This window comes from Syngnathoides biaculeatus, chromosome 3 (assembly GCF_019802595.1).
Source record: "Syngnathoides biaculeatus isolate LvHL_M chromosome 3, ASM1980259v1, whole genome shotgun sequence".
Taxonomy (NCBI): domain Eukaryota; kingdom Metazoa; phylum Chordata; class Actinopteri; order Syngnathiformes; family Syngnathidae; genus Syngnathoides; species Syngnathoides biaculeatus.
The window spans coordinates 14,803,458-14,829,014 of record NC_084642.1 but is presented as its reverse complement, the minus strand read 5'-3'; the positions used below and the strand labels follow the sequence as shown (position 1 = coordinate 14,829,014).

The window sequence follows — 25,557 nt, the reverse complement described above, 5'->3', positions numbered from 1 at the left end:
GCCCTGCTCCAATATTACTGGCTCCAGGACATGCGACGCTGCACTATGATTGGCTGCTGCATCCGCGGGAGAAGAGACTGCTTCCGGGTAGAAAAAGATGCGACATAAGTGTGGCGGCGTGAATATGATTAAATTTACCACTGACTCATCCTAAACTGTTTACACCATAAATATATCCATAAAAAATATATTTGTTGATTTCTCCTATGAATCTGAAACATGTTTGGGAGGGTCATCTTGCTCCATCCGCCCTTCCAGCGACGCAGGAGCCAATCACGCTGCAGGAACCCGAGTGTGAAATGTAATAAGGGGAGGGGGCACCGGGAATTTGTTACGAAAGGTAAAACGCGCCAGGTTCGGCTTCTATCCCGAAAGAGAGCTTCGAACAGAGGAATTTGGAGCACACACGCCCGTATATTTGTCCAGTTTCTTCTGTCAAGTGCCTACACGAAAACCACCATGGCGACGAGACGTTCAAAGCGCCACGCTGCCGAGAAGGTAACCGATGTGTGGCGGTTAGTTTGAATGGCTGCTTCGTGTGTTTGTCTTCTGTCTGCTAGTCGACAGCTTTCATATCGAAGGAGAAATGCAAGGAAACTATCAGCAAGACTCGGAGAATGCTGGAGAAGGTTTATGTGTATTTGAGAAATTTCTTATCCCCAAAGTATAAATTCAGAGAGCTTTCATGTAAGCCAATATGAATTTGCTTTACTTTCAACTGTGTGTGTGTGTGTGTGTGTGTGTGCGTGCGCGCGCGCGCGCGTCACAAACATGAAAGGGAAAATCTTAAAAGGCAACGAAAAAGTCCTCATTGTCTTGAGAACGTTTGCAATTGCTTTTCTGTTTTCATTGTACAGATTTTTTTTAATTATTATTATCACTGCTACTGTTTTGTAACACTATATTATTCATCCATTTTCCCAGCCGCTTATCCTCACGAGGGTCGCGGGAGTGCTGGAGCTCATCCCAGCTATCAACAGGCAGTTAGGCGGGCTACACCCTGAACTGGTTGCCAGCCAATCGCAGGGCACATAGAGACGGACAACAGCCGCACTCACAATCAGACCTTAGGGCAATTTGTAGTCTCCAATGAATGCATGTTTTTGGAAAGTGGGAGGAAACTGGAGAGCACGGATAAAACCCACGCAAGCAAAGGGAGAACATGCAAACCCCACACAGGCAGTGCCGGAACTCAAACCACGGTTCTCAGTGTAGCCAACGCTCTAACCAGTTGCTCCACTGTGCTAGCCAAAACTGTATAATTGATGCATATTTTATACTGATGGTTTTGTACTCGTTTTAGTCTAATACATTTTTTTAAGAGATGGAGGATGTTAGAGGGTGCCAAACAGTCTTCAGAACAGCATCTCTAAGCTGATTGACAGAATGTCTTTTTGTTCACCTGGCAGGACATGACACCGGTCCAGATGGAAGGAGCCCTCAAAATATCTCAAATGGTACCCAAGCGCCTTCAGTACTCCCCTCCTCTCGCTGCACCACAACACTGGGGGAAGGTGAGTCGACTTCAGCGATTACAAACGGGGATGAAGGACCCTAAAAGGGATCGTTTCTTAGATCTTATTCTGTATTGGCTCCCGATAGATGGTGCAGGGCCACTTTGTGTGGTAGCGGTTGGCAAGACTGCTTCAAAGTCTAGAGGTGTCGGGGTCCAATGAATCGGTGCTCAGACCTGTCAAAAGAGATAAAGCAAAAAAAGCTAAAGAGAAAGCAAAACCGAGTTCTTTTGAGATTGTGAGATTTTTATTTTTTTATTTTTATGATTCAAAGCCATTCTAGGTCCATTTCTGTGGCTGACTTTCCAGAAAGGCAGCACGTTGGCTAGCATGTCTCTCAAAGTTCATAGTTGCACCGAAATTTCTGCGCCACTCATGTTTCAAGTAAAAATACCGTGAAAGTATTAAAAGATGTATGAGATGACCTTTTTTAGTCCGACAATGGGGAATATGCATCATTTCAGCATTAATAGTGGAAAGAGGAAATCTTGCCTGCAGATGCATTTACCAGTACAAGGTTGATGCAATAAGTACAGTAAAATGACAAATACTGAAGCCACAATTACAATTATTATTTTTATCCTACTTCTTCGCATACAGCAATAACTCTGCCATCATAATGTTCTTGACATAATTTTAAAAAGATGGAAGTTGAGACAAATCGTTGTGGAGGTGAATTTTGATAGGTTGCCAGCTATGCAGCCATAGCCATGCATGCAGTTTTACTAATGATATGCATAGTTTTATAGTTAATTTATTTTTATATTTTAGTCAATCTGAAGTGCTTTACGTTGCATTTTTTTTCGGGCGGGAGGGGGGGGGGATGAAAAGTGCTTACGAATTCAGTGTGATGAAGTTCTTCCGGTGTTTCGGCTTTCAGTTTGTGGTATTACTCCTCCAAGTCTGTTTTTCGGTTTTGGTCAATAATTTCCATTTCCATACATCAGTAGTTGTTTGTTTGTGTCTGGCTCTGGTCCCCTGTTGAGTGCTTTCGATACTTTGGTGGGTTTTCGCCGGATTCAACAGCTTCATTCTCAATAAGTGTGTTCGATTGATTTGATGTTCTCCACCTCTCACCAAAAGTCAAGTGGGTTGGTCTCCATCTTATGGACAACCCTAACAAGGGTGAGTGCTATAGAAAGTGTGCAGGTCTAGACAAAAAAGATAATTCATCATGTTGTTCAAAAATACTTTTTTGTTCTTGCCAAACAGCGCAAGAAGCACGACATAGAAAACATCCAACATGAAGAAGAGGAGTCTTTATCACATGCTGAAATCTCTGATGCAGAGGATCCAAATGTAAGGAACTAAATCAAATGGTCTTGAGGGGAATCAGACTTTGGCAAAGTGTTTGTCGTGGTCGTCACAATACAGGTTCACGGACTCTCGGCGTACGAGCTGGAACGGCTGGAGAACATCAGGAAGAATCAAGCCTTCCTCTCCTCTATCAATCTACTTCAGGTAAATCAGTGCACGACACGTCGACATTATCACTTGTGGAGGGACGGCTCACTATACGGGAATATCCGCCTCCACTGTGGAGTAAGGTCTTATTTTGTAAAGGTTGGGGGAGGCAGGCGCTAGCAACTGGCATCCGTTGTCATGAACACCCCCTGATCTGAATCCTTGCTCTTGTTCCCTGAAGGCGTCAAAAGACTTAAAGCAGTCTTCAGCAAAGCGGCAGCCGTCGCAGCGAGGTCTGACAAGGTGCGATTGCTGACTCTGCTCTTTTCAGCAAATTTGATCTTCTTTTAATCATTTTTAAAGCACATTGAGTTACCTTGCGTATGATATGTATGACTGCAATCAATTTGCTTGACCTTGCTAAGCTCTCTGCCACGCTCTTCTGTGGCGGCAGGTCAATAGTGGTAAAAGAAGTCCTCCCATCTCGAAAGTCGCTGCGTCTCCAAAACAAAGAAGCACAGGTCCTCATACTTCCCCCCGAACCACATAAAACGGATGTCGTAGAAAAGGTAGCACCGCAAAAAACGCTTTCTCCTCTGCAGTGTTTATTTTTTTTTTTTCCCTCTCCCAGACTTACATTTGTTTTGTATGCTTTTCCAGCCCAAGAAGCCTGCAGGCCCGCTGCCTTTGGAGCCAGTCAACATGGCCGAAGGAAGCAAGATACCGCCTCAATTTTTCCAACTCTGCATGGAGGTAAAGCTTCAAAGCAAGGTTTTAGAATGGGTGGAATATTTCCAGTACGTATGTTGTCTATTTATTTGTTCATTGGCAAAAAAAAAAAAAAAGTACAATGCCGCCTTTTTCAAACGAATTTGAAATAAAGGAAAGTCAACAATGTACTTTTATTTCTTCAGGGGTCTTCAAAAGAAAGACGAGTGGAACTGGATTTGAAGGAGTAAGCACTTTTTTTTCCTTCTTTTTTAACTCTTCTGATAGCACCATTGATCAAGCAAATACTGAGGAGTGATTTCTTTTCCAAAGGTACTGCACTTCGCTGAAGAATATGACGATAAGTGAAGACCGTGTGGCCAAAGTTGTGAAAGGGCGCATTTTCTCCGCAGCCTTCCACCCGGCCCCCGCTCGCCTCCTCATGGCTGCTGGAGACAAGTATGGGAATGTGGGCCTCTGGAGTGTGGTGGGTTTTGTTTTTATTGACATTTACAGTTGTGTTCATAATGTCAGCCGTGGTGTGTTTTTGACTAAAGTCTATTCTTATCCCCCCGTCAATTGGTTCTTCTCTCAGGATGACGACTGGGGCGACGATGGCGTTCTCATGTTTGAGCCCCACTCTCGCCCGGTGCCCTGCTTAGCCTTTTCCAGGACGGACCCCGCTCAGTTGCTGAGTCTCAGCTACGACGGATCCCTGCGCTGCATCGATGTGGAGAAGGGTGCATTTGATGATGTGAGACGTGGGGTGTTTTAGTCCCTTTTAAATTGAACTACAACACATTTTAGGCAGTGACGCTCCACTTAAGTTGTTTGTGGGTTCCACGTTGCTCAAGTTGTTGGATACCGGTTTCGTTTTGGGTTCCACCGCTAATCTGTAGATCCAACAAAACTCGAAGAAGCCCTGCTTACATGTTCCAAATGAGTGACAAGTGCGTGAAGTTCACATTTAACAATGCTAACATTAATTTTGGTATTCATGGTCGTTGTGTTGCTTGATGGACACCGACTTTACTTCAAAGCACTAGCAAGCTAGTTTGCAGCAACTGGCTAGCAAGTGTTGATCATCTGTCACGATGTGCTGAATAAATCTTGCACAACTTTATCTGCCATGAAAATCCGTGCAGGTCTTGGGCCACGGCCATCGTACGCCTACTTCCATTGAGATTCTCGTCTCGGGAGGCTGCGCTATGGTTCATGGGATCGACACTTTACAGCTGCGCGTATGGCTAAATGTGTGTCAAAATGGCGGTGCCGGCTGTAAACAAAAGCGGCGGTGAAATGGCGTGCGTACACTGCAGCTCTTTTAAGAATAAAGTAGTAGAGGATCTTAATTGTTTTCCAGGCAGTCTCCTGAGTCGTCACTGATTCGTTTGTAGCTATCGAACTCAAAATTGATGCGACACCAGCTAATATGAATACAAAGAGCGGGTCCACTGTATGGGCGAGTCCATTGCGAGTGGGTGTCAAGATTTTCCTTTTCTAATATGTAACAGCAGGGTTTATTTTCCCTCCTACCCAAGTCAGTTGAGATAAGCTCCAGCTCACCCTGTGTCCATGAAAAGAATGAATCTTGATTGGCAATAACAGCATGCATAACAGAGTTGTTGTTGTTTTAGGTTTACAACATTGAAGAGGGCCTGAAAACCTTTGACTTCCTGTCACATGACTGTTCGACACTAGTGGTGGGGGACTGCTATGGAAACATCGCAATCGTAGACCGGCGGACTCCAGGGTATTGTATCGCAGTGATCTGGAATCGACCCATTGTACTGCGCCAGTCATTTATAAAGAAACATGTTTTCGGCTGAGCAGAACTTCACACGTGTCCCTCCACTCGCTGGACCCCAAGATTGTGCGCTGTGTCGGCGTTCACCCTCTCCAACAACAATACTTTGCCGTGGCCGAGAGCAGGTGCGGACGCTCGATGTTGCGCGTTTGCGTACGTTCCGTCTTTGGGTTTGCTTTCTCTCATCAAGTCAATCGGTCGGCAGGGAGGTGAGCATTTACGACGTGCGGTGTCTGAAGTCCAACAGCCGACCCGTTTCCCGGCTGCAAGGGCACTCTTTATCTGTATCCAGCTGTTACTTCTCCCCGTGCACTGGCAACAGAGTGGTCACTACGTGCATGGACAACTATATAAGGTGCACACTCGTCAGCAAATTCATCCATCCTGCTGTTCTGATGGCGAATGACTCTTGTCATGGCAATTTTCAGGTTCTTTGACACGTCGACCGTGGGGACTGAAGCGCCCCTGCTGACATCCATTAGGTAGGTACATCAGAACCGTTACGATCACAATTTAAAGCCCAAGTGTCATCCCTATAAACATTCTAAAATAGATATTGTCATGAAAAATACATATAACATTATTCACTTAAATGTCTATACGAAAAAATAAATATGAGCGGAAAGGACGTCATACATGCACAAAGTTGCCGAAGTGTCATTCGACATCCAAGTGGGTGCCATATTGGCTGCTTCTTCCGTCCGTGACGTCACACTGGGACATTCACTATTGAAAATACGCTGAGGCCCCTACTATGGGAGAGGAACACGCCCCTTCTGACACGGAAGCTCTTTACGAAGAAGAAAACTTCTCACAACCGAGTGAAGTGACCGGAGCAATATTACCCTATTGTTTCGAGCCATATGTAGAGGATATGCGGTTCACAGCCAAACTACCTCCCAGCCTGATCAACCTCCGCGCGGCGGTGATTAAAAACAACGCGAGCATGTCGACAAGGCTGAACCGGCTGCTGCCTTGTCGACATGCTCGCCGGCGGCGATCCACAAGGCCTGCGGAGGCCGTCCTTCAGTGGCTGCTGCACAAAAACCTTCTGTTGCACACATCGATGCATTTAGCATCCCTACTTACGGATTAGGGCCCCCCCGAACTATTGTTTTTTTTTGTTGTTTTTTTTTAGTAGCTTTATACACACCTACCTGTCATTTGGAACCCATGAAGCTCTTGTCCTTTGCACCTGTGCAATCCATTTTTCATGCCGAACCGGATCTTTCGGAAAAGTGTTCGAGCAATATCCAGCAATACAACAAGCCAGCATTTTGGCTAACACCAAGAAACAACAAGCTACCAGCAGGTAAACTAGTATAAACAGACAAGACTGCTCTACTGGGCTCCTAATAACAAACTAAAAATCATGCATTTCATGACAGTGGAACTTCAAAGCAGTTCTGTCGTGTCATGAAAGTGTCAAAATAACCCCCAAATCAACAACTCCAAGATACTTTCCAATTACGGTTTCTTGCCTCGCTGAAATAAGCCTGCCTTTAGGAAAGGAGCAAGTAAGCAACTATATGCTGCTTCATATTATGCTTGTCCAATGGTGAGTCCTGCTTTTGCTACAGTCGAGCCCAGAGTGTTGAGAAAGGGCTGGTACCCAAGTTAATACTCTCAAATAATTTTGAATCCCCGAGGGAGGACTTCACTCACTGCACTGTCTATAAATGACATATGGACACATAATTAAACAAAAAACTGAGTTGTCTGACATTGACTGGAGAGCTAGTATGTAAGAAGACACTGTTTACAAAAACTATATGACAAACATTAATGGAAAGGGGAGGCCTTCCTGTATTTAGTACACAAAAGGATTTTCTCGATTTCTAGAGCAGCTCGAGCAAGACGACTTCCTTGGAACATATATTCCACCGGTCTCACTCGAGTGCCCCCTTGTGGTTGTTGGAGAAAAAAAATGCACAATTAGCCGCATCACTGCATAAATCGCAGGGTTGAGAGCGTGTGGGAGGAAAAAAGTTGCGGGTTATAGGCTGGAAATTACGCTTTTTTTTTTTTTTTTTTTCCCCCCCATCTTTTTGCAGTCACGACATGAGGACCGGCCGCTGGCTGTCCAAATTTTCCGCCGTGTGGGACCCCAAAAAGGAGGACTGCATTTCAATAGGCAGCATGTCGAGGCCACGCAACGTGCAAGTGTTCCACGAGAGCGGCCGGAGGCTGCACACGTTCACAGACGACGAGCGCCTCACCACCGTACTGTCCGTCACGGCCTTCCACCCCGCCCGAAACGCCATTCTGGGTGGTAACGCTTCCGGACGCCTGCACGTCTTCTCAGACTGAACCTCTTCGCGTTGCGTGCAATCACAATGGTGGGAAGTCGTTCAAGGATAAATAATTTGATGTTAAGAATATTAAGATAAACCTAATACTTTTTTTGTTACATTTTTAACAGGGTCAAGAAATATTTATGTTTGCTGCGTTGCATTTGCATGTTTCTAAGTCTTTCCTTTTGAAAGTGGTCAAATAAATGTTGGGAGTAAAATGTTGTCAGTGGCCTTCATTGCAAGTGACAGCCTAAAGATGGCGCTGTATGAATACGTACTCACCCGCATAATATTGCAGCTACGCCATCATGAAAACAGTTTCAAACATTTCAAAGATAATGCTCACCATTCATAAACAAACTTTTTTTTTTTGCATTAATACATGATAAGCCTTGTCTTTTTAGTAAACTTTGATTTTTTTTTTCATCTATTGATCCATTTACGGATCAATATTTCAGGAGAAAATTTACTCATACAGTCGCATGATTAATAATTGTTTTATCTGGAAAACAAATCGGTCCAATGATTGGCTAGAACTATTAATTCATTTTGTCACCTGTATCGCTTCCTCTTTGGCCAGTATTTTCATCCATCTATGAATTTTCAGGTGTAATTTCCTAATCAGGCCAGATAGGATTGCACATGTGGCCGTTGTTGTCTTTTACGACTGAAGAACGTCGGGCAGAAGATGAGCCAAACAGGATTGAGTCAATCCTCTGTTTGGCTCATTTTTTGACACTATTATCTCCTTCGTGATTGCTGTGTACAGTATTTTTGTCTATCTAACTAGCACTCCGATCTGTTTTTCATCTATTTTCCTCGGGAATAATTCTGCACATCACAACACATGAGAAACCATCTGCTCCGAAAAAAATTGGCACAAAAAAAAAAAGCCACTTTTGTAATCAGCAGCTCTTCCTCACTGCTTGTTTTTCATTGCAGCGTTCTTCTCGTGTGTGATTTAAGATGGAGGCTACAGTAGTTGACACATGTCAAGAATATATATTTATTCATAAACACAGCACACCAGTCTTCAGTTGAGTCAACGGGTCTGGTCAGGAGGCAAAAAATGCAGAAGACGTGTTTGCAGACAGTGTGTGATCGCTGTGCAGCGCCGTGATGGATAGGAGGAAGCACGCACTAAAAGATCATCTAACCCCAACCCATCAATCATAGTATCTGGTCTCCACGGTGATGTCAACACCAATGAAACAACTGCATTCAAGAAAGATGTCCTGGAGTTGATTTGCAACTCGTTCTCATAGGAGCAGGTCCATTTTTTTCTCTCGGTCCAGTTCTAAGTTTGCAGCCAAAGCAAGTCAATGATATGTCAACAAGCAAATATGAGTTCCATTTTCTTCAGGATATAACACTACACTGCAGTTACCGTAATTCCCGGCCTACAAAGGTCACCTGCTTATAAACATCACCCAGTACCGAGTACTATTTGTAAAGGAAATGCCGTTTGGTACATACATACGCCGCAGCTGTGTAAAAGCCACAAGTGCCCACATTGAAACCCAAGACATTTATAAAGAAAGACGGTACAGAGAAAGTTTAACGCTAGCGCCGCCGCGCGAACACTAGCGCCATGCTAAGGGGGCCGGTTAAAAAAAAAACATACCAGTAAAAATCACTCTGACAGAGCAGTAACATGCTAGCGCAGTTATAAGCCGGAAATTACGGTACACATCCTCAGACCTTCTGAGAATAATACAGCAACCACAAAAAAAAAAAACTACCCTCCAATCTGAAGAATAGCCTTCATATTTATGACATAACCCGCTTTAATTATTGCTCTGTTTTTTCATAGAAATACAACCATTGAGATGCAAAACCATAACCATAGCCTTTTTTGCTCCCCTTGGTGAACCTGCTGCAGTATCCTGCTAATTAAGTCTTGCAAATCAAAATGAAAATGTTTCATTTTATAGTCGCACTCGAGCGTGTTCATTTGTCTCAGACACTTATTTGACTTGACGAAATGAAAACATACTTGTTCACCTCGAAGAGGCCAAAAACGGAGGGTAGCGATTTGGGAGTTTGTACGATGCTTGCTCTACTTTGACCCACGACATCTTGAGCATGTACCCAATGGACAAAAGCAGTGGGACACCTGGCCAGTTCAAAGGAAGTGCCAAATATGGAGTCGCTATCGTAGTCTGGCAGGTCTTACTCATGTACGGTGGCATGTGTTTGTGTGTGTTTCAGTCGCACACATTTACCATTTGCAAGCTTTTATGAATATGCCTGTGCGAAATGAAAAGTTGGAAGCATACATAGTATTGATATAAAGGTGCATAAGAGGAGTGTCTTATTCCATATTCCACATGGTGCATCATGGGCCGTTCCTATTGCTGCGTAAAAGACACAATCTACAATGATGTTGCCACCGTCGCTTAATTTGAGGAGCAAAAAAAAAAGACAGTCGTCACAAACTACCGTATTTTCAGTTCAAGACACAGCAGGCTATAAGGCTAAAGCAACACAACTCGAATTTCTTTGGTCGGTGCGGTGACGAAGGTAGCAGTACAGTCAACAGGATTTATGTCAGGCTCGGTTGCAAAGTCCAATCAAAATCACTGTAGCGAACACATCGAAAAGAGGAGAAAAAAAAAAAAAAAACTTCACATAATACAAACAAAAGGCTGCTCTTCTACTCACCTGTGCACATTGCAACGTCAAATTAGTCTATATTGCACATTGAGATAAGTCAAAGACAAGATAAGATAACATCAGACAAGTCACTTGACTAGCACAACTAGCTTTAGCTCACGTTGGTGATTGTATGTGGCATTTGTGAGCATTATTTGGCTGCTAGTTAAAAAACAAAACAAAACAGAAAAACGTATTCATCGACAACCTTCATCAAAGCCTTTGGATAATAAACGTTGTTGGCAAGAAGTACACAAAAAACACTAACATTCAAATAAGCCAAGTTGACAGGCTTGAACTGAAGTGCTAAATGTATTTATGACCGTCCTTGTCCTGCCATTTTGGAGGGTTTTTAGTGCCAAAATTACAAAATAAAATGTATGGTAATTACCGTAACTCCCATCTTACAGAGCGCACCTGGTTATAAGCCTCACCCAGTACTATTTGTAAAGGAAATTCCATTTGGTACATACATAGGCTCCAGCTGTGTAAAAGCTGCAAGTGCCCACATTGAAACACTGAATATTTTCAAAGACGGTACACAGAGAGTTTAACGGTGGGGCCGCCGCGCTAATGCTAACGCTAATGATAGCGCCCAGCAACGCTAGCGATGCTGCGCTAACAGGGCCAGTCAAAAAAACATTGGTAAAAATCACACGGCACGGCAGTAACACGCTACCGCAGCATTAACATGGCCGGGCTGGTAAAAGTCAGTTCCTCGGCACATATATTCCACCGGTCTCACTCTGACCTTTTCTGCTTGAGTGCCCCAGTGCGGCCGTTAGAAGAAAAAAAAAAATACACCAATTAGCCGCATCACCGCATAAACCGCAGGGTTGAAAGCATGTGAAAAAAGTCGCAGCTTGTCGGCCGGAAATTACGGTAATGATTCAAATGCAGCTTTGTTACAATCGTGAAATGTGAAGTTCTTTGTAATTAATTCAGTTTAATGAATCAAAATGTGACATTTTATGTACTCATTATATATGGATGTATATAGACTGCTTATAAAATAAACAAATGGGCAAACTAATTTCACATCGTAGGAGGTAAGGAATAGCTTTTGAAATGTTGATTATTCCTACTGATTAATTCAGTCAGATTTATTTGAAATTTGAGTTTATACTATTGTGGCACCTAAAACCCTCCAGACAGCAATATAGTATAAACTGCATCATATTATACTTGCTATTTCCAAAACACCCTTCATGTCACACTCTCTCTCACCCTCCTAATTGCCTGCAGCATTACTTATTTTGGCTTTCGCATCAACTTGTAATAGCTCAGTAAATAAACTTCAACAATCTGTCAACATACTATGCTTGTTGGCCACAACATTAGGTACATCTGCACAATCTGAGTACAAGCTGTTAAAAAAAAAAAAAAAAAAAAAAAGATAATGCGCAGGTTTGTTTGACACTCTCACAGGGATTCATTTATCAATATGCTAATTGTAGTAATCGATTGTGTGGAACTGTACTGCATCATATTGAGAGCTGTTCCTATTATTTTGGAGCTACGCAGATGATCAAAATATTAGGAATAGTTCTCAGAATAAAGCAGGTAGATTCATTTGATTGAAAAAAAAAAAATCATTTCAGTGTGGTCCTAATCCTCCTGTTGATGTTTTGATCCAGGTCGTCTTTTGATTTTGATTATAGAATAATGCATTTGGGGGGGAACAAAAAGTAAACAACCAAAAAACTTTTAGGGGAAACAAAAGGCCCCACACTTGGACAAATCCCTGCCTTCATTGTTACTTCTCTTCAGCGGCCCATCAAAAGTGGCATTTGAATCTATTCTTAAATTTCCAAACAGCACTTGAATTGGTTTGTCACTAGATTAGGATTTGGTGACACGTTGGCGCAACTGGTTAGAGCGTTGGCCTCACGGTTCTGAGGCCCGTGATTCAAATCCCGGCCCCCGTCTGTGTTGAGTTTGCATGTTCTCCCCGTGCCTGCGTGGGTTTTCTCCGGGCACTCCGGTTTCCTCCCACATCCCCCCAAAAATGGACACTCTAAATTGCCCATAGGTGTGATTGTGGGTGTGGCTATTGTCTGTCACTATGTGCCCTGCGATTGGCTGGCAACCAGTTCAGGGTGTAACCCCGCCTCCTGCCCGATGAGAGCTGGGATTGGCTCCAACACGCCTGTGACACCTCGGGATGAAGTGGCTGGGGAAAGGAAAGTCCGGGCAACACTGCTAAAGTTACTGTTCCCGCAACCCGACCTGGAAAAGCATTAGGCTAGAAGATCTGGAAGATGGATGGATTTGAAAAAAATATTTCACAAACTCTCTATGAAGTAAAACAAGTGCTACCCCAGTCAAACTGACAAAACGAATAAAGAGGGATCTTGCATGGGACAATCCGTGGCTTCTGACTGACTGGGTGAAGCCATCTTGGTTTCAACTTTTCTCCTCCATGTTTACTTGCTTATGAGCAGCCCTCCCATCCATCTGAGCTTACAGGCAAACCAGCGCCGCAGCGGACAGAAGTACTCAAAGTGGAACTGCTGGAATTCGGGCGTCGTGCGGATGTCTCTCAGGAAGGCAACGTCAAGGTCGGACTCTGTCAGCACGATGAGGAGCAGCAGGAGGGCGAAGAGCAGTCCGATGGTGACCAGGAACAAGCGCAGAACGCTCAGGATGAACTTGTGCAGCTCCTCCATGTCGCTAGGGGGTGACGCTCGGCATTTAAGCGCCCGCTGTGCTCTCCTCCCGGATCTTTTGTCCTCGGCCTCTAGCGATGCGCCGCGCTCGTCCTCGTCCACGCTGCAGGGGGCGCCGTTGAGGTGGGTCTCCAACCCGCGTTCAGCCACGGGCGTAGGCAGGACGCTGTCCGAGGGGCTGTAGGCCTCGTCGGAGATGACCGCCGACGCGCTCGCCTCGCTGCTGTCCACCGTGCGGCCTCGGGAGGGCAGGAAGGAGTCGCCGTGGGAGACGGAGCGCACCGGCGTGGAGTGGGCGCTGTCGCGGAGGGACTCCAGACCTGACGACGTGCGAAATAGGATGCAAAAGATGGGCAGGACACAATGAGATGATAAATGAGAAATCGAGACCCAAAAAACGGTCTTTAAATTTGAAGCTTAACATTTTCAAAACAAATTATTTGAAATGATAAAATTAATGAACCCAAATAATGATTTAATATCTGTTTTAGAATCACTTCTATTTCAAATTCAAAAACTTAAAAATATTTTGAAAAGAACTAATCTGATTAGTTTAAAAATACAATTCTTAAACAATGAAATTTATGAAAATATAAAAAAAATTGAAAAATAGCAACATTAATGGCAAATTTCAATGTTGGACATTTTATTTTAAATGACAAAATTCTTCAGAATTTTGAAAAAAATCATTTTCATAAAAACATTTCAAGCAGAATGTTTCAATGTCAAAAATTATGTCAAATTTTTCTTGGTACTAAAATACATTTCCATTTTTAATCTATAAAACCAACTTGAAAAAGTCTATGAAAACGTTTTAAGAAGAGCACTGACATGAATTAAAAATACCGTTGAAGTTGTGTGAAGTTTTTGTACACACTTTTCTGTACAGAAATATTAGTGGACCCTTGACATTTGCACACAACCATTGGCAGAAAAAAAAAATATATACACACACACATACATACATACATACATAATGTGCTTACTTGCATTTTTGTGTGTAACCGATCCCCCCCCACCCTTTTTTTTTGAGGGGGGGGGACTACATATTTCACTAGCAATTACATGGAGCGGTAATTATTCATGTTTTTTTTTTTTAAATTATTTTTGGTCGCGCTCATTCCCTAAATATATACCGTAGTCCACAGTATGCAATACCATACAATTATGAAATGATACAGAGGGAGCCCTTGCACAAAAAAGAAAAACACGATTGTTCCGTGCAGTTACTTTAGGGAGCTCATTTTGTCCTCCTGATAGATTGTTCTTGTCTGCTCTGTACGTTTGAATAATCTAATAGACATAATGATGAAAAGTAAACTGTGCCTGCGCAGCGGTGGGATTTGTAGGCCTCGCGTCACGATGCACGTGTTGATTTAATTCCCATCGGGACGGAGGAGAAGCACGATTAGTTTTTGATGGTCATTTTTAGGTCGGATACCCTTGGGCATACGGGCCAGCAACAGTTCCAAGAGTCAATGAAATGTCAGACTCCAAAAGGCTCAAAAAATTATGGGAAAAGACGCATTTAGTTAAATGTGACAAGCATGCAAAAGATTAAGAAATCAGGAAGGGGCCAAACACCTTTTTCACACTACAGTACTGTACATAAAAAAAAAAAAAAACACATTTCGGGACCGCGAGAAGATCTACAAGAGGCTGATAAATGAGCCTTGGGGGTTACCTGGATGGCCATTTGGGGGGCCGGCTAGCCGGGAAGGACCGCGGGACCTCTGTCCCGAAGCGGGACCTTCTGTGAGGGAAGGGAAGAGCGGAAGGGCCCCCAGAGCCTTCCCCAGCAGTCGCGGTCCCAGGGACAAGATCCGCACCTTCACGTCCCGATAGCAGTGGTTGACCATGCGCAAGTGAACGTTCACCTTGGTCTCGATGCGGATCAGACACTTGACCATGGTTCAAAGGGGAGCGATGTCAGTTAAGACCTTGAGGGTTCCCGCTGACTTGGCCTCTAATGTCCCGTGTCACGACTATGTTGCTGAGCCACCGTCTACTCGGGTTCTCACTAACAGGTCGAGAGCCGGCCTGATGGTCTGGCAATGTGGTCCACCCCCTGCCCGCCCCCAATTCTCATGTCGACTATGGCACGCTGGGATCAGCCCTCTCATGGTAGGAAGCTATTTTGGGACCTTCATTTTTGCCAGTGAAAATAAATACCAGCCCAGACAGAGCAACATGACAACACACGAGGCCAGGATCGGATTCAGTTCAAGGTCAGGACTTCTCGTCCTGATAACGCAGTGCCAGCAGATGGTCCTGTTTAATTCAGGCGGGACGTAATAGGGAAAATTGATTTTGACTTTTTTTTTTTTTTTTACTCATAGTTAGGTCTCTGCAGTACTTGCCAAAATACCAAATGGAAAATTAAACAATGAAGTTTTTTTTTGGTGCCCATTAAAAAAAAAAAAAAACATCCACGTTAAGTAAATGCTCAAGTTTGTAAGTAATCAATACTGTGAGTTCAACTGTGCTCATGTTCAAGGTTTTGCGTTATTGTCATTGGATGGTAATGAGCACTACTGCCACCTAGAGGCCTGGAGTTCACATTGCCTTTTGAAATTGTTCGCATCTTGAAGGGGAAATCCACTGGTCTAGGTCATGTAATATTTACTGTATTTTGACAATATGATGTTAAATCCTCGCTCATTTAATAGTGTTTTGAGAAGATTTTTATCGATAATTACGCCATTTGTCACATGACCTACGTACGCTGATGTGACGTGTACTGTGCAAGGGCTCGATTACATGGGACACCATTTATGCCCAGCGCTGATTTCTCTGATTTATCCTCATCTGATGAAGAAATAGCAGTATCAGTTGATCAGGAAGACGGAAGAATACTTCCATACACAGCCGTGAGTGGCACAGCCCTGAGCGGCTCGACCGCTCGGTTGATCGGGAAGACGGAGGAAAACTTCCATACAGATTTGAACCTGTGGCTGTAAATAATGCCGCCGAGCGGTGGAGCCGTGAGCTCGCTACCCGGCCGAGCGAGCTCCTGGCTCAGCGGGAAACGAGCTCACGGTTCCGGTTTGGCGGGAAGTGAGCTCTTGCCTCTGCTGCTCAGTGGAGGGAGATCCCCGGCCGAGCGAGCTCACGGCTCCGCTGCTCTGTATGGAAGTATTCCTCCGTCTTCCCGATCAACCGATACTGCTATTTCCTCATCAGATGAGGATACATTCGAGAAATCACCGTTGGGCATAATGGTGTCCCATGTACTCGAGCGTTTGGAACGGCACATGACACGTCGCATACGCTCACGTAGTTCATGTGACTCGTGAAAATGGCAGCACCCCTGAAAATTCGTAATTGTCGATAAAAATCTTCTCAAAACACTATTAAACGAGAAAGGATTTAACATCACATTGTCAAGATAGAGTGCATATGACATGAACTACTGGATACATTGTTAATGCAAACCACCGGACTTCCCGTTTAAATGGCTTTGTGATCCCCAAACGTTTAGAACCCTTTTTGAGTCACCACACCGCCGAGCACGTTTTCGCGTGTGCGTGCATGCGTGCTTTACCCTCCATGATGGAGATGTGTACTGCTCTCCGTCGTGTCCTCGGGACGCTCGTCAAACGAGGGCCGTGCGTGATGGATGGGCAGCTCCTGCTTGGCACCATCCCCGCCCTCCACAAACACAACACATGCAGAATATGTAAGCACACACACGCACATTACTAGCCGCAACTTGAATTACACGTGTAGAATCTAACAAACCAAAACACACACTACTCACAAAAAGTGTCAATACATAACATTGAAAAAAGCCCCAAAAATGTTTACATGTGAAAACTTAGTTGCTCCTGCTTTTGTACAATGTCAAAATATCGTATCTATCTTTATATCTATGAACGTGACATACATATTCCAAACAGTTAGCAGTTCTGACCTGTGGATTTCAGGCGGGTCCCTCTTAATTTTGGCGCTTTGTTCCATCACCTCTTTCGCAACTTTTCCACTGAGAAAACACGATTTCACATCATTGTCATATTTACAACTATAAATCCATGAAGTATCCCCATACAAGTGATACCTGTATCTAAAGCGACTACCCTTGAAGAAGAGATTGCTACTGGACACTGTGCGAACTTGACTGGACTTCTCCAACCTGATGGAGGAAAAACAAACAATATCGCTTACTATGTCGTAAACACACGGAGTGTACAATTTGTTTAAGTCCCGTGACTGACTTGTAGAAGGCTTGATTCTCCACACCGCACTTCCACAGGTGCTTACAGGCCTCAGGTGTGGGCGCAAAATAAGTCAGTATGATCTTCTGATCCTAGAACACACACATGTACTACGGTACTTTAAATAGTTCGACGTTGTTCGACTATCAATACCTCAGTCTGATTTGCATATATGTGGAATGTCTTGGCCTCGAACTTCAGCTTGGTCACCTCATCCCTGACAAGAGTGCGACGCAGGAAAACACACAAAACTGTAAGTTTGTATTTGGCACTAGAGAGTCATCATCCGTTGTCGTGCAGTCGTGCCGCTCACCACGTAAGGATGTGAATCCTCCTATTGCCTTGCAGCACGGTGAATCCAAACGGAGTGAAAGCCAGGAAAGCTGGATTTCCTGACACGTCCTGACACCAAAAAGAAGAAAAGCAACAGAACACCTTCGATAACAGATCGTTAGGAAGCCGCACCGGAATTCAGATCCATTTTTCCTTGGTCCTAATGAAATAAAATGTCATGTTGCTTTTGACTTCCACGATCGATACTGAAAAAGATACACACCTTGCATGGATGCGGGTCCACTCCGTACGTTTCCAACATCTGAGCCTTCTGGAGGAAGTTAAGCTCTGATGTTTCAGGACTTTGGCCTCTGGAAAAAACAATAAAAGGCAGCGTCTGTCAGTCCACACTTGAAAGACCACGGCCTTAATTTCAAAGGAATGACAGTGGATGATCTAAAACCAAAGTAAAAGTAGTTTTGAATGTCATTTTTTAACTTTGACTCCATTACGTCTGCTTATCCAAGGCCCGGACGTTGGGGTAGGCAGCAGTTTTGACAAAGAAGCCCAGACTTCACTCTCCCCAGCCACTTCATTCATCTCTTCCGCGGGGATCCTGAGCTGTTCCCATGCCATCCTGGTGATGTGTTCTGTGCGACGTAGCCAGAACACCTCTCGAGGGGAGAGCCCAGAGACCCTACAGAGGTCGCTTGCATTCCCGATCGTGTTCTTTCTGTCACGACCCGAAGCTTGTGACAATGCTTGAAACCGGGAATGTAGCTCAACCTTTGGGCTAAGCCCGTCCTTCATCACGACAGATCAATGCAGAGTCTGCATCACTGCACTCAAGACCTCGAGAGGGCGCACCCTTTCCAACTGAGTACTATGGTCTCAGATTAACAAGTATTGATTCTTGTCCCTACTGGTCTGTGAACTACTCCTCTCCACTGTACTCAATATTTATAATATTTTTCATTACTGAGATGAGTAATACTAACTTATACAGTGATTTCCTCAGTTTCCACCCATGTGATTAACTTAAGCTTCCATTGTTACATCCAGTGGATACATTTTTAACATTTGCAAATAATCATTCACACTGTACTGATTTCAACCCCAGCGCTGTACAAAGTGCTGGTTCAGTGTGTGTCCAGTTGAGCAAACACGTCGTCTGTAACCTGATGCGTCATCCGTAAAGGTTGACAGCCAAAGCCGCGCTGTGATGACAAGGTTAAAGTTAACATCGGGCGTACGGCTGCTGCCTTGGCCTTCTCCATATATCACGCCACGTCTCCGGAAACACGGCAGGACGACACACGCCGCGCGCTGGCTGCCAAAACATTAGCGAAGTCCACTTACATCAGCTCTGTCTTGTGGATGTCGGCGATCCGCCTCTCCAGCTTCTCTGAGTGTTTGGGGAAGAACTGGAACTTTGAGCTGTAGCCTTCGGGGTGTTTTCCGGGGTCATAGTCACCGATTTCAGCTGGCAATTGGAGACGTGGAAACATGGAGGATAAATAATCAATTGCCACTCTACTAGGTACACAAGGTTTTTGTTTTTATGATAATCAGAATTTTTGGGAGGGGTGTGTGTCCCTATCTTTGTTTGGCGAAAAATATTAATTTTACTCTTTTTGTGCTCATACCAAAGCCCGTTTCACAAAGGTAATGCTTTGGCAACATCTCGTGCCATCCGGATTCAGAATAATTAAAAGTTAAAGTGAAGGGAGGAGCTTCATTTTGTCTGGCCTCAGCACGGTCTAATAGAAAGTAGTGCCACCATAGGAAATAACACCCTCAAAGAATTTCACACCACCCCAAAAAGGTTTAGAATTACCATAAATATTATTATATAACACACATAGTTCCTTGTCACGAGATTCCCCAAGATGGTGCCAAAACAATATTAGACAAAACTTTGGCAGTAAAAATGGTGTGTAGATAGATAGATAGATAGATAGATAGATAGATAGATAGATAGATAGATAGATAGATAGATAGATAGATAGATAGATAGATAGATAGATAGATAGATAGATAGATAGATAGATAGATAGATAGATAGATAGATAGATAGATAGATAGATAGATAGATATGCCTGAAGGTGGTTTTGACATTAAAATAATTTAATCGTCAGGATGGATTGAAATGTGAAGGTTCTACTGTTATGTGCACTCATTTCATCACTGTGCAATCACTGAAGTTTTGCCCTCCAAGTTTTGGTTGAATTTATAATTTTGAATTTATAAACCCTATACTTGATACCTTGCAAGATATAAGCAGCCAAGAGAGCGGCGTCCGAGGTCTTGCACAGCAGGCGGCCATGGTAGAGGTCCCTCTTCACCTGCAGGAAGACCAGATATCTGCAGCATGGAAGAAAACACAGAGTTGTTATTCAGCCCTAGTTTTCTTCCCTTAAGTCATACCTCTCAATTCATTTTCTGTCCTCATTAATGTCGTGGATAAGCTGGTCCATTGTTTTTTGTGCTCAACATGTCCGTCTTACTAGGGCAGCTCTTTTTACAGTTAGCCAATAAAGCTGATTCTGAGAAGTAAGGTACATCCTAGACTGTTCACCAGCCAATCACATGTCACATACACTATAAATAAACAACTATCCACATTTATGGATAGAGAAGATTCTTCAACAAATGTAATGAGCTTACTTTTGAAAAGTGGGAGGAACACCCAATAAAGAAAACCCCCACGGGCAGCATGCAAACTCCAGACAAAAAAGCAACCCAGCGTGAGCTGCAGTCACAGTTTTATGGAAAAGAAACATCTTAACGCTAGCTACACCCCAAAAAAAAAACATGTAAATTAAAAAGTCATTGCTCACCAACATCATATTATAAAGACACTTTTTTTTATTTTTTAAAGTGTATTTGAGCAATGCTCCACTGCTAATGGAACCAGCGAGGCGCGAACATGTCACATCGCTCTGGTTCAAATGTGCATTCGCGCGAGGAAAAAGCGGGCCGGCATGCGAGGAAGACGTGTCATCTCGTCATGTCCTACCTGGTGATTTCCTCTCGGAGGGCGGCGGGGTCAGGTGGGTAGAACTTGACACGCAAGCACATAGTGAAAGGAGGTTGAGCTGGGAAGCAGCATAAACGCATACTTTTAACTTTTGCCAGAGTCTTATTTTTAGTGCATTTAGCAGCCATTAATGCTGGAATTAGTAACCGGACCACAAACATTGCATTATAAGCTCCACGAGTGTGACACAACACATGTGATGTACAATATTTGATACAATAGGATGAAGTAATAATTAAATATACAGTATAGTAAGAACACAAAGGTTCAAATTTCAATATTTATGAAACCAATACTATGACACATGTATGTCACCAACTTTTTTTTTATGTCTTTATTGTCATATGTTTTGTCTTATATAAGATTTTTAGGAGCATATTACTATTTATTATTTTCCTTTTCTGTGGCCCTCACTATTCTCCTTCATAATTTCTGAATGAATGAGCGCGACACCATTCGTCAAATACTCACATTTCATTTGTTTGGCAATGGACTTTGAAAACTCCAACCAGTGCTGCAAGGTAGAAAGGAAAGTCAAATGGAGACTATTAGACTGCTCTCCTTTCATTCTGCAGTCTGATTGCTCAGCAAGTAAACGCGCTGACTTAGAATCAATAAAAAGAATAACACATTGGAGTCACTCTCGGACTCAGTGAAAAGAGTTCCTGCGCCAGGAGGAGAGTATGTTGGCGAAATGATGACAGCCAACAGATAATGTGTGTCAAAATGAAAGCAAGTGAGGCACTGACTTGTAAAAACTGACATACTAGGGTCACTAGTCTCACAGAGGTAATGTACACCCTGGACATCATGCCATCTCAGGGCACACATAGACAAACGACCATTCACACTCACCTTCACTTCTGCCGACAATATACATCCATGCAACCAACCATTCATCCATCTATTTTGTCCCCCACTCATCCGAGGTCAGGTCGTGAGGCAGGAGCTTCAGCAGGGAAGCCCAGACTTGCCTCTCCCAGCCACTCCATTCAACTCTTCGAGGGAGACCCAGAAACATTCCTAGGCCAACCAGGAGACATAGTCTCTCGAGTGTGTTCTGTGTCGTCCCCGGGGTCTCTTCCCGGTGGGACGTCCCTGGAACATCTCACTAGGGAGGCTTCTGGGAAGCATCTGAACACATGGCCCAGCCACCTCATCAGGCTCCTCTCAATGTGGAGGAGAAACAGCTCTACTCTGAGCCCCTCCCAGATGACTGAGCTTCTTACCCTAGAGCCCAGACACCTTGCAGAGGAAACACATGGCGGCCGCTTGTATCCGGGATCTTTTTCTTTCGGTCATGACACACAGCTCGTGAACATAGGTGACAGTGGAACATAGATCGACCGGTAAATTGAGAGCTTCACCCTTCGGTTTTCCCCTCTTCACATCAATAGAGCAATACAAAGTCAGCATCATCTCCAGATGGTGCACTGATTCGCTTGCCAATCTCACGTTCCATTCTTCCCTCTCTCCTGAAAAAGACACCCAGATACTTGAACTCATCCACTTACAGCAGGATCTCATCCCGACCTGGAGAGGGCACGCCAATCTTTTTCGACAGACACAATGGTCTCAGATATGGGGTGCTGATTTTCATAACAAATTCCTTCACAATCTGCTCTGAACCTCTCCAGTGAGAGTTGGAGATCATTTGCAAAATGCAGAGATGCAATACTGAGGCTTCCACACCGGAATCATTCGATGCCTCAGCTGTTGCTGCCACGACAGGCACTGACCACCTTGTGGCCATACCTTTGGTAGGCTACCTCAGCAACAGAGGTTCTTGACTCAGTGTTGCCCGCAGCCCCCGGATTTGAGCATAGTTCTGTCGAAGGTGGGGTTGAAAATCTTTCTGACAGGGGGATTCTTCTAGACATTCCCAGCAGAACCTTACAATACGTTTGGGCCTGCCAGCTCACGCTGGCATCTTCCCCATGATCCGAGCCAACACACCATCATGTGGTGGGCAACTCACAGCTCAAAGTGTAGAAGAAGAAGAATCACCTACTGTATTTTGTCATGAACATGCCTACATGCACACGAAATGTATTTCAGGACGATGCCAGCTGAACGATTGAGTCCCTAGCGGGACTCCCTCCCAGGTTTCCAAAACGGGTAGGTCCTCTGAACTACGTGGTGCACAGGCACAAACAACTCTATCATGGAAGAGAGCCCAACCACTCTCAAAATGACTGATAGCAGAGCCCAAGCTGTGTGTGGTGGCAAGCCCGACTACATCTAGTCAGAACCTCTTTACCACCTCCCCTGCCACATCCCTAGAACCATCTTGTATATCCAGGGTTTGGACCACCAAGTTCTTTGCCTTCAGACACTGACCCGTATGGGACCTCCCACAGGTGGTGAGGCCATGGGAAGTGGGACCTACTTCACCCTTTCCGGCTGTCCTCGGCCGGGCTCCAAGTGTGCAGGCCTTCAAGCCCCAACTCAAGGCCTGGCTCCAAGGGGGGCCCTCGGTTGCCAATGTCCAGGCAAGATGAAATGCCACCCAAAAGCATCATATCTGTAACATTTTGGAAGCTGTGTGCTACGTTCAGTGTCATCACTCTGCTTGTCATTGCTTCCAAATCTCAGAGGTAGATTTTCCATTCAAATTAAGAAGCCAGTCAAATACTTTGAAGAGTAACTGCAGAAAATCAATAAATACAATATCATTATTATTCACCCGCTGCTTATCTGGATCCACATATCTGATGCCGAAGTAGTCTTTCTCTAGTAGGTTGAGGTGATGGCAGATGAGGTCAAACAGGTACTGTCCCTTTGAGTCCCGCTACAAAAGGAAGACATTGACATTATTACTTCCGTGCACTTTTATGCAATGAGAGTGTAACATATATGCTAAAATATTTTTTTTTAGTGGTTTGTATACAAATGGTTTTGCCTCTGAAGTCCCAGCCATTTATTATGAAACTTTCAAAAGATCTCAAAATTTAAAATATACATAACAGCCACCCTAAATGGAGAGTTTCTCTATTCATAACTTGCTAATTGTAGGCTTGGTTAAGAGCCAAAGCCACTTTGAAGTGACAACTGTCTGAAATACTATCTTCGTGCGCAAACACCAATATTTCCTACTGGTACGATGCCCTTTCTATCATGTGACTGCTAAATGGTAAGCAGAGTCAGGCTTTGTTGGATGCACAGGTTAGCGCTAGCCAACAGCGTTAGCTTAAAATAAGGGGCATGCACTAAAGCGCTCTTTGAGGTTGTTGATGTGGTGGATGTGGGAATATTTTCCATTTAGCAATACAGGCACGTCCATGTGCCACGTACACAAAACATACAGTATGAACTGTTGCCTTCACAAGTGAAATGATTTTGTCTTTACCGGCTCTCGCTCCTCCCACCACAACACTGACTCCAATTCAGCAAGTCCACATTTAATATAGCATCAACATAAGCAATCAATAAATAGAGAGCAGAATCACAAGGTAAATTTGATTGTCATTCTGTTCAATAGTTTTTTTTTTAAGGGGAAAAAAAACGGCCACCAGACATTGTTTAAATATTTCACCTCCTTCTAGGGAGGAATATGAAGGCGATCAAATATTCATATTGAAGCAGCAGCCATCTGTGACGGCTCGGCTGCACCAAAGTGAGGAAGAAACAAAGTCAAGGTGCAGATAAATGAGGAATTTTCACCGGGAAAATGCTGCTCTGGAATCACATTCTTTGACTGATTTTTGCGTTGGGAAGTGGAAAAATGCACATTTATTTATGATGAGCTGGAAAAATACACTGCTCAGATAATTAATTAATGTAATCCCGCTAGCCTGGAGCAGTCCATTCATTTTAATTTAAAGATCATGAAAAAGGCCAACATTAAAACAAAAACAAAAAAAACATTCCCCACTCCTTGAACCTTTCACTTTCTTTTGCGTGCTGTGCATGCACTCACAGCCGACAATGAGGAGCTCTAAAATGTCCACACCTCTCGGAAGCCTCGGTCTTCCAGTCCACAGGCTGACAGTCAAGTCTCATTATAAATTTTCCCCCTCTTTACTCTCCTATCTTTCGCAAAATGATATGCGTGCACTCACAACTGCCAACGAGGCACTCTAAAGCAACAATGTCAGCAGGCAACCTGAAGAAAAGATGTATTTTGGGGTGTAGGCAACAGAACATCACGATTGATCCAGATAACCCCTGATCCGAGCAAAACCATTCAAGGTTTCATAAAATGAGGGTACGACGACTCACGCCGAAGTCAAACAGCAGCATCGGGCACTGATAAAACATTGAATTTATGGACAATTAAAAATAATGCAACCAATTGAGGCAAACATAAAGTAAGAAACAGTTAACCCTCCCGATGCAATTAAAATTTTAAGTCATGAGCTAATAAAGACTAGACTCAGAAGCAACCAGACGCTAAGAGGTTGTGATGAAGAGCTTCTCGAAAAAGGGAAATGTAGGGTTGGGGTTATGGTTAAAGTTGTATATGGGCCGTGAGGTGTGCTGGCAGGTTGCGGACACAAGGAAGGCGTGGCAGGCGGTGACGAGGGCCGGAGGCTGGCTTGGCAACAAACACGGAGAGAACAACGAGGACAAGGAGAGAGACAAAGGTCAGAAAGGGAACAAGAAATAACATCGCTTACGTGGACACTACAGATCCATTGTACCCCGGAGTAACCCAAAAAACTCTGGCAAGAGTTTCTCCAATCTGGTAGACTTTTATGCAGGTGGTAACGAGGGCTTTTGGTGACAGGTGCGCAAGCAAGGAAGGTGATAGAAAGAGAGAAGTGGGGCACATGCAGACAGACAACAGTCGCACTCACAATCACATCTACGGGCAATTTGGAGTGTCCAATTAATGGATGTTTTGTGGATTTGGGAATAAACCGGAGTGCCCGATGAAAACCCACACAGGTACGCGGAGAACATGCAAACTCCACACAGGCAGGGCCAGGATCGAACCCTGGTCCTCAGAACTGTGTGGCAAATGCTCTAACCAGTTG

At 44.0% G+C, this 25,557-nt stretch overlaps 2 protein-coding genes across 5 annotated transcripts; one reads left to right on the top strand and one right to left on the bottom strand.

The window, feature by feature from the left end:
- The first annotated feature begins 290 nt into the window (after positions 1 to 290).
- On the top strand, positions 291 to 7,949 carry wdr76 (WD repeat domain 76). 3 transcript variants are annotated; one of them, XM_061815192.1, is made up of 17 exons: positions 291 to 498; positions 1,410 to 1,514; positions 2,598 to 2,639; positions 2,727 to 2,813; positions 2,889 to 2,975; positions 3,160 to 3,221; positions 3,373 to 3,487; positions 3,579 to 3,671; positions 3,833 to 3,873; positions 3,960 to 4,113; positions 4,222 to 4,380; positions 5,264 to 5,379; positions 5,460 to 5,558; positions 5,639 to 5,788; positions 5,862 to 5,915; positions 7,488 to 7,772; positions 7,856 to 7,949. In XM_061815192.1, exons 1-16 carry the CDS (start codon positions 460 to 462, stop codon positions 7,741 to 7,743), a joined length of 1,659 nt encoding a protein of 552 aa, XP_061671176.1. In that variant the 5' UTR covers positions 291 to 459; the 3' UTR covers positions 7,744 to 7,772; positions 7,856 to 7,949. The 3 variants fall into 3 exon arrangements, with proteins under 3 accessions (XP_061671176.1, XP_061671175.1, XP_061671177.1); XM_061815191.1 differs by having other exon boundaries at positions 7,488 to 7,949; XM_061815193.1 differs by lacking the exon at positions 2,598 to 2,639 and having other exon boundaries at positions 292 to 498; positions 7,488 to 7,949.
- A 4,656-nt stretch (positions 7,950 to 12,605) lies between these two features.
- On the bottom strand, positions 12,606 to 25,226 carry LOC133497805 (FERM domain-containing protein 5-like). Of its 2 annotated transcripts, XM_061813980.1 has the most exons (14): positions 25,198 to 25,226; positions 23,265 to 23,369; positions 21,050 to 21,092; positions 20,558 to 20,636; positions 19,805 to 19,902; positions 18,898 to 19,021; positions 17,822 to 17,909; positions 17,579 to 17,667; positions 17,419 to 17,482; positions 17,266 to 17,357; positions 17,109 to 17,183; positions 16,965 to 17,033; positions 16,596 to 16,702; positions 12,606 to 13,371 (listed from the first exon to the last, which is right to left on the bottom strand). In XM_061813980.1, the coding sequence occupies exons 3-14, from the start codon at positions 21,054 to 21,056 to the stop codon at positions 12,809 to 12,811; spliced, it is 1,455 nt and encodes a 484-aa protein (XP_061669964.1). In that variant the 5' UTR covers positions 21,057 to 21,092; positions 23,265 to 23,369; positions 25,198 to 25,226; the 3' UTR covers positions 12,606 to 12,808. The 2 variants fall into 2 exon arrangements, with proteins under 2 accessions (XP_061669964.1, XP_061669963.1); XM_061813979.1 differs by having other exon boundaries at positions 16,965 to 17,183.
- Between the last annotated feature and the right edge of the window lie 331 nt (positions 25,227 to 25,557).

Coding starts and splice junctions, on each gene's coding strand:
- wdr76 (XM_061815192.1), top strand. CDS start 460: ATGGCGACGAGACGTTCAAAGCGCCACGCTGCCGAGAAG. Junction 3,222..3,372: donor TCGCAGCGAGGTCTGACAAG/GTGCGATTGCTG, acceptor CTGTGGCGGCAG/GTCAATAGTGGTAAAAGAAG. Junction 4,381..5,263: donor AGAAGGGTGCATTTGATGAT/GTGAGACGTGGG, acceptor TTGTTGTTTTAG/GTTTACAACATTGAAGAGGG.
- LOC133497805 (XM_061813979.1), bottom strand. Junction 17,668..17,821: donor TGGACCCGCATCCATGCAAG/GTGTGTATCTTT, acceptor TTTTGGTGTCAG/GACGTGTCAGGAAATCCAGC. Junction 13,372..16,595: donor ACACATCTCCATCATGGAGG/GTAAAGCACGCA, acceptor GCACGTCGTCAG/GTCTGGAGTCCCTCCGCGAC.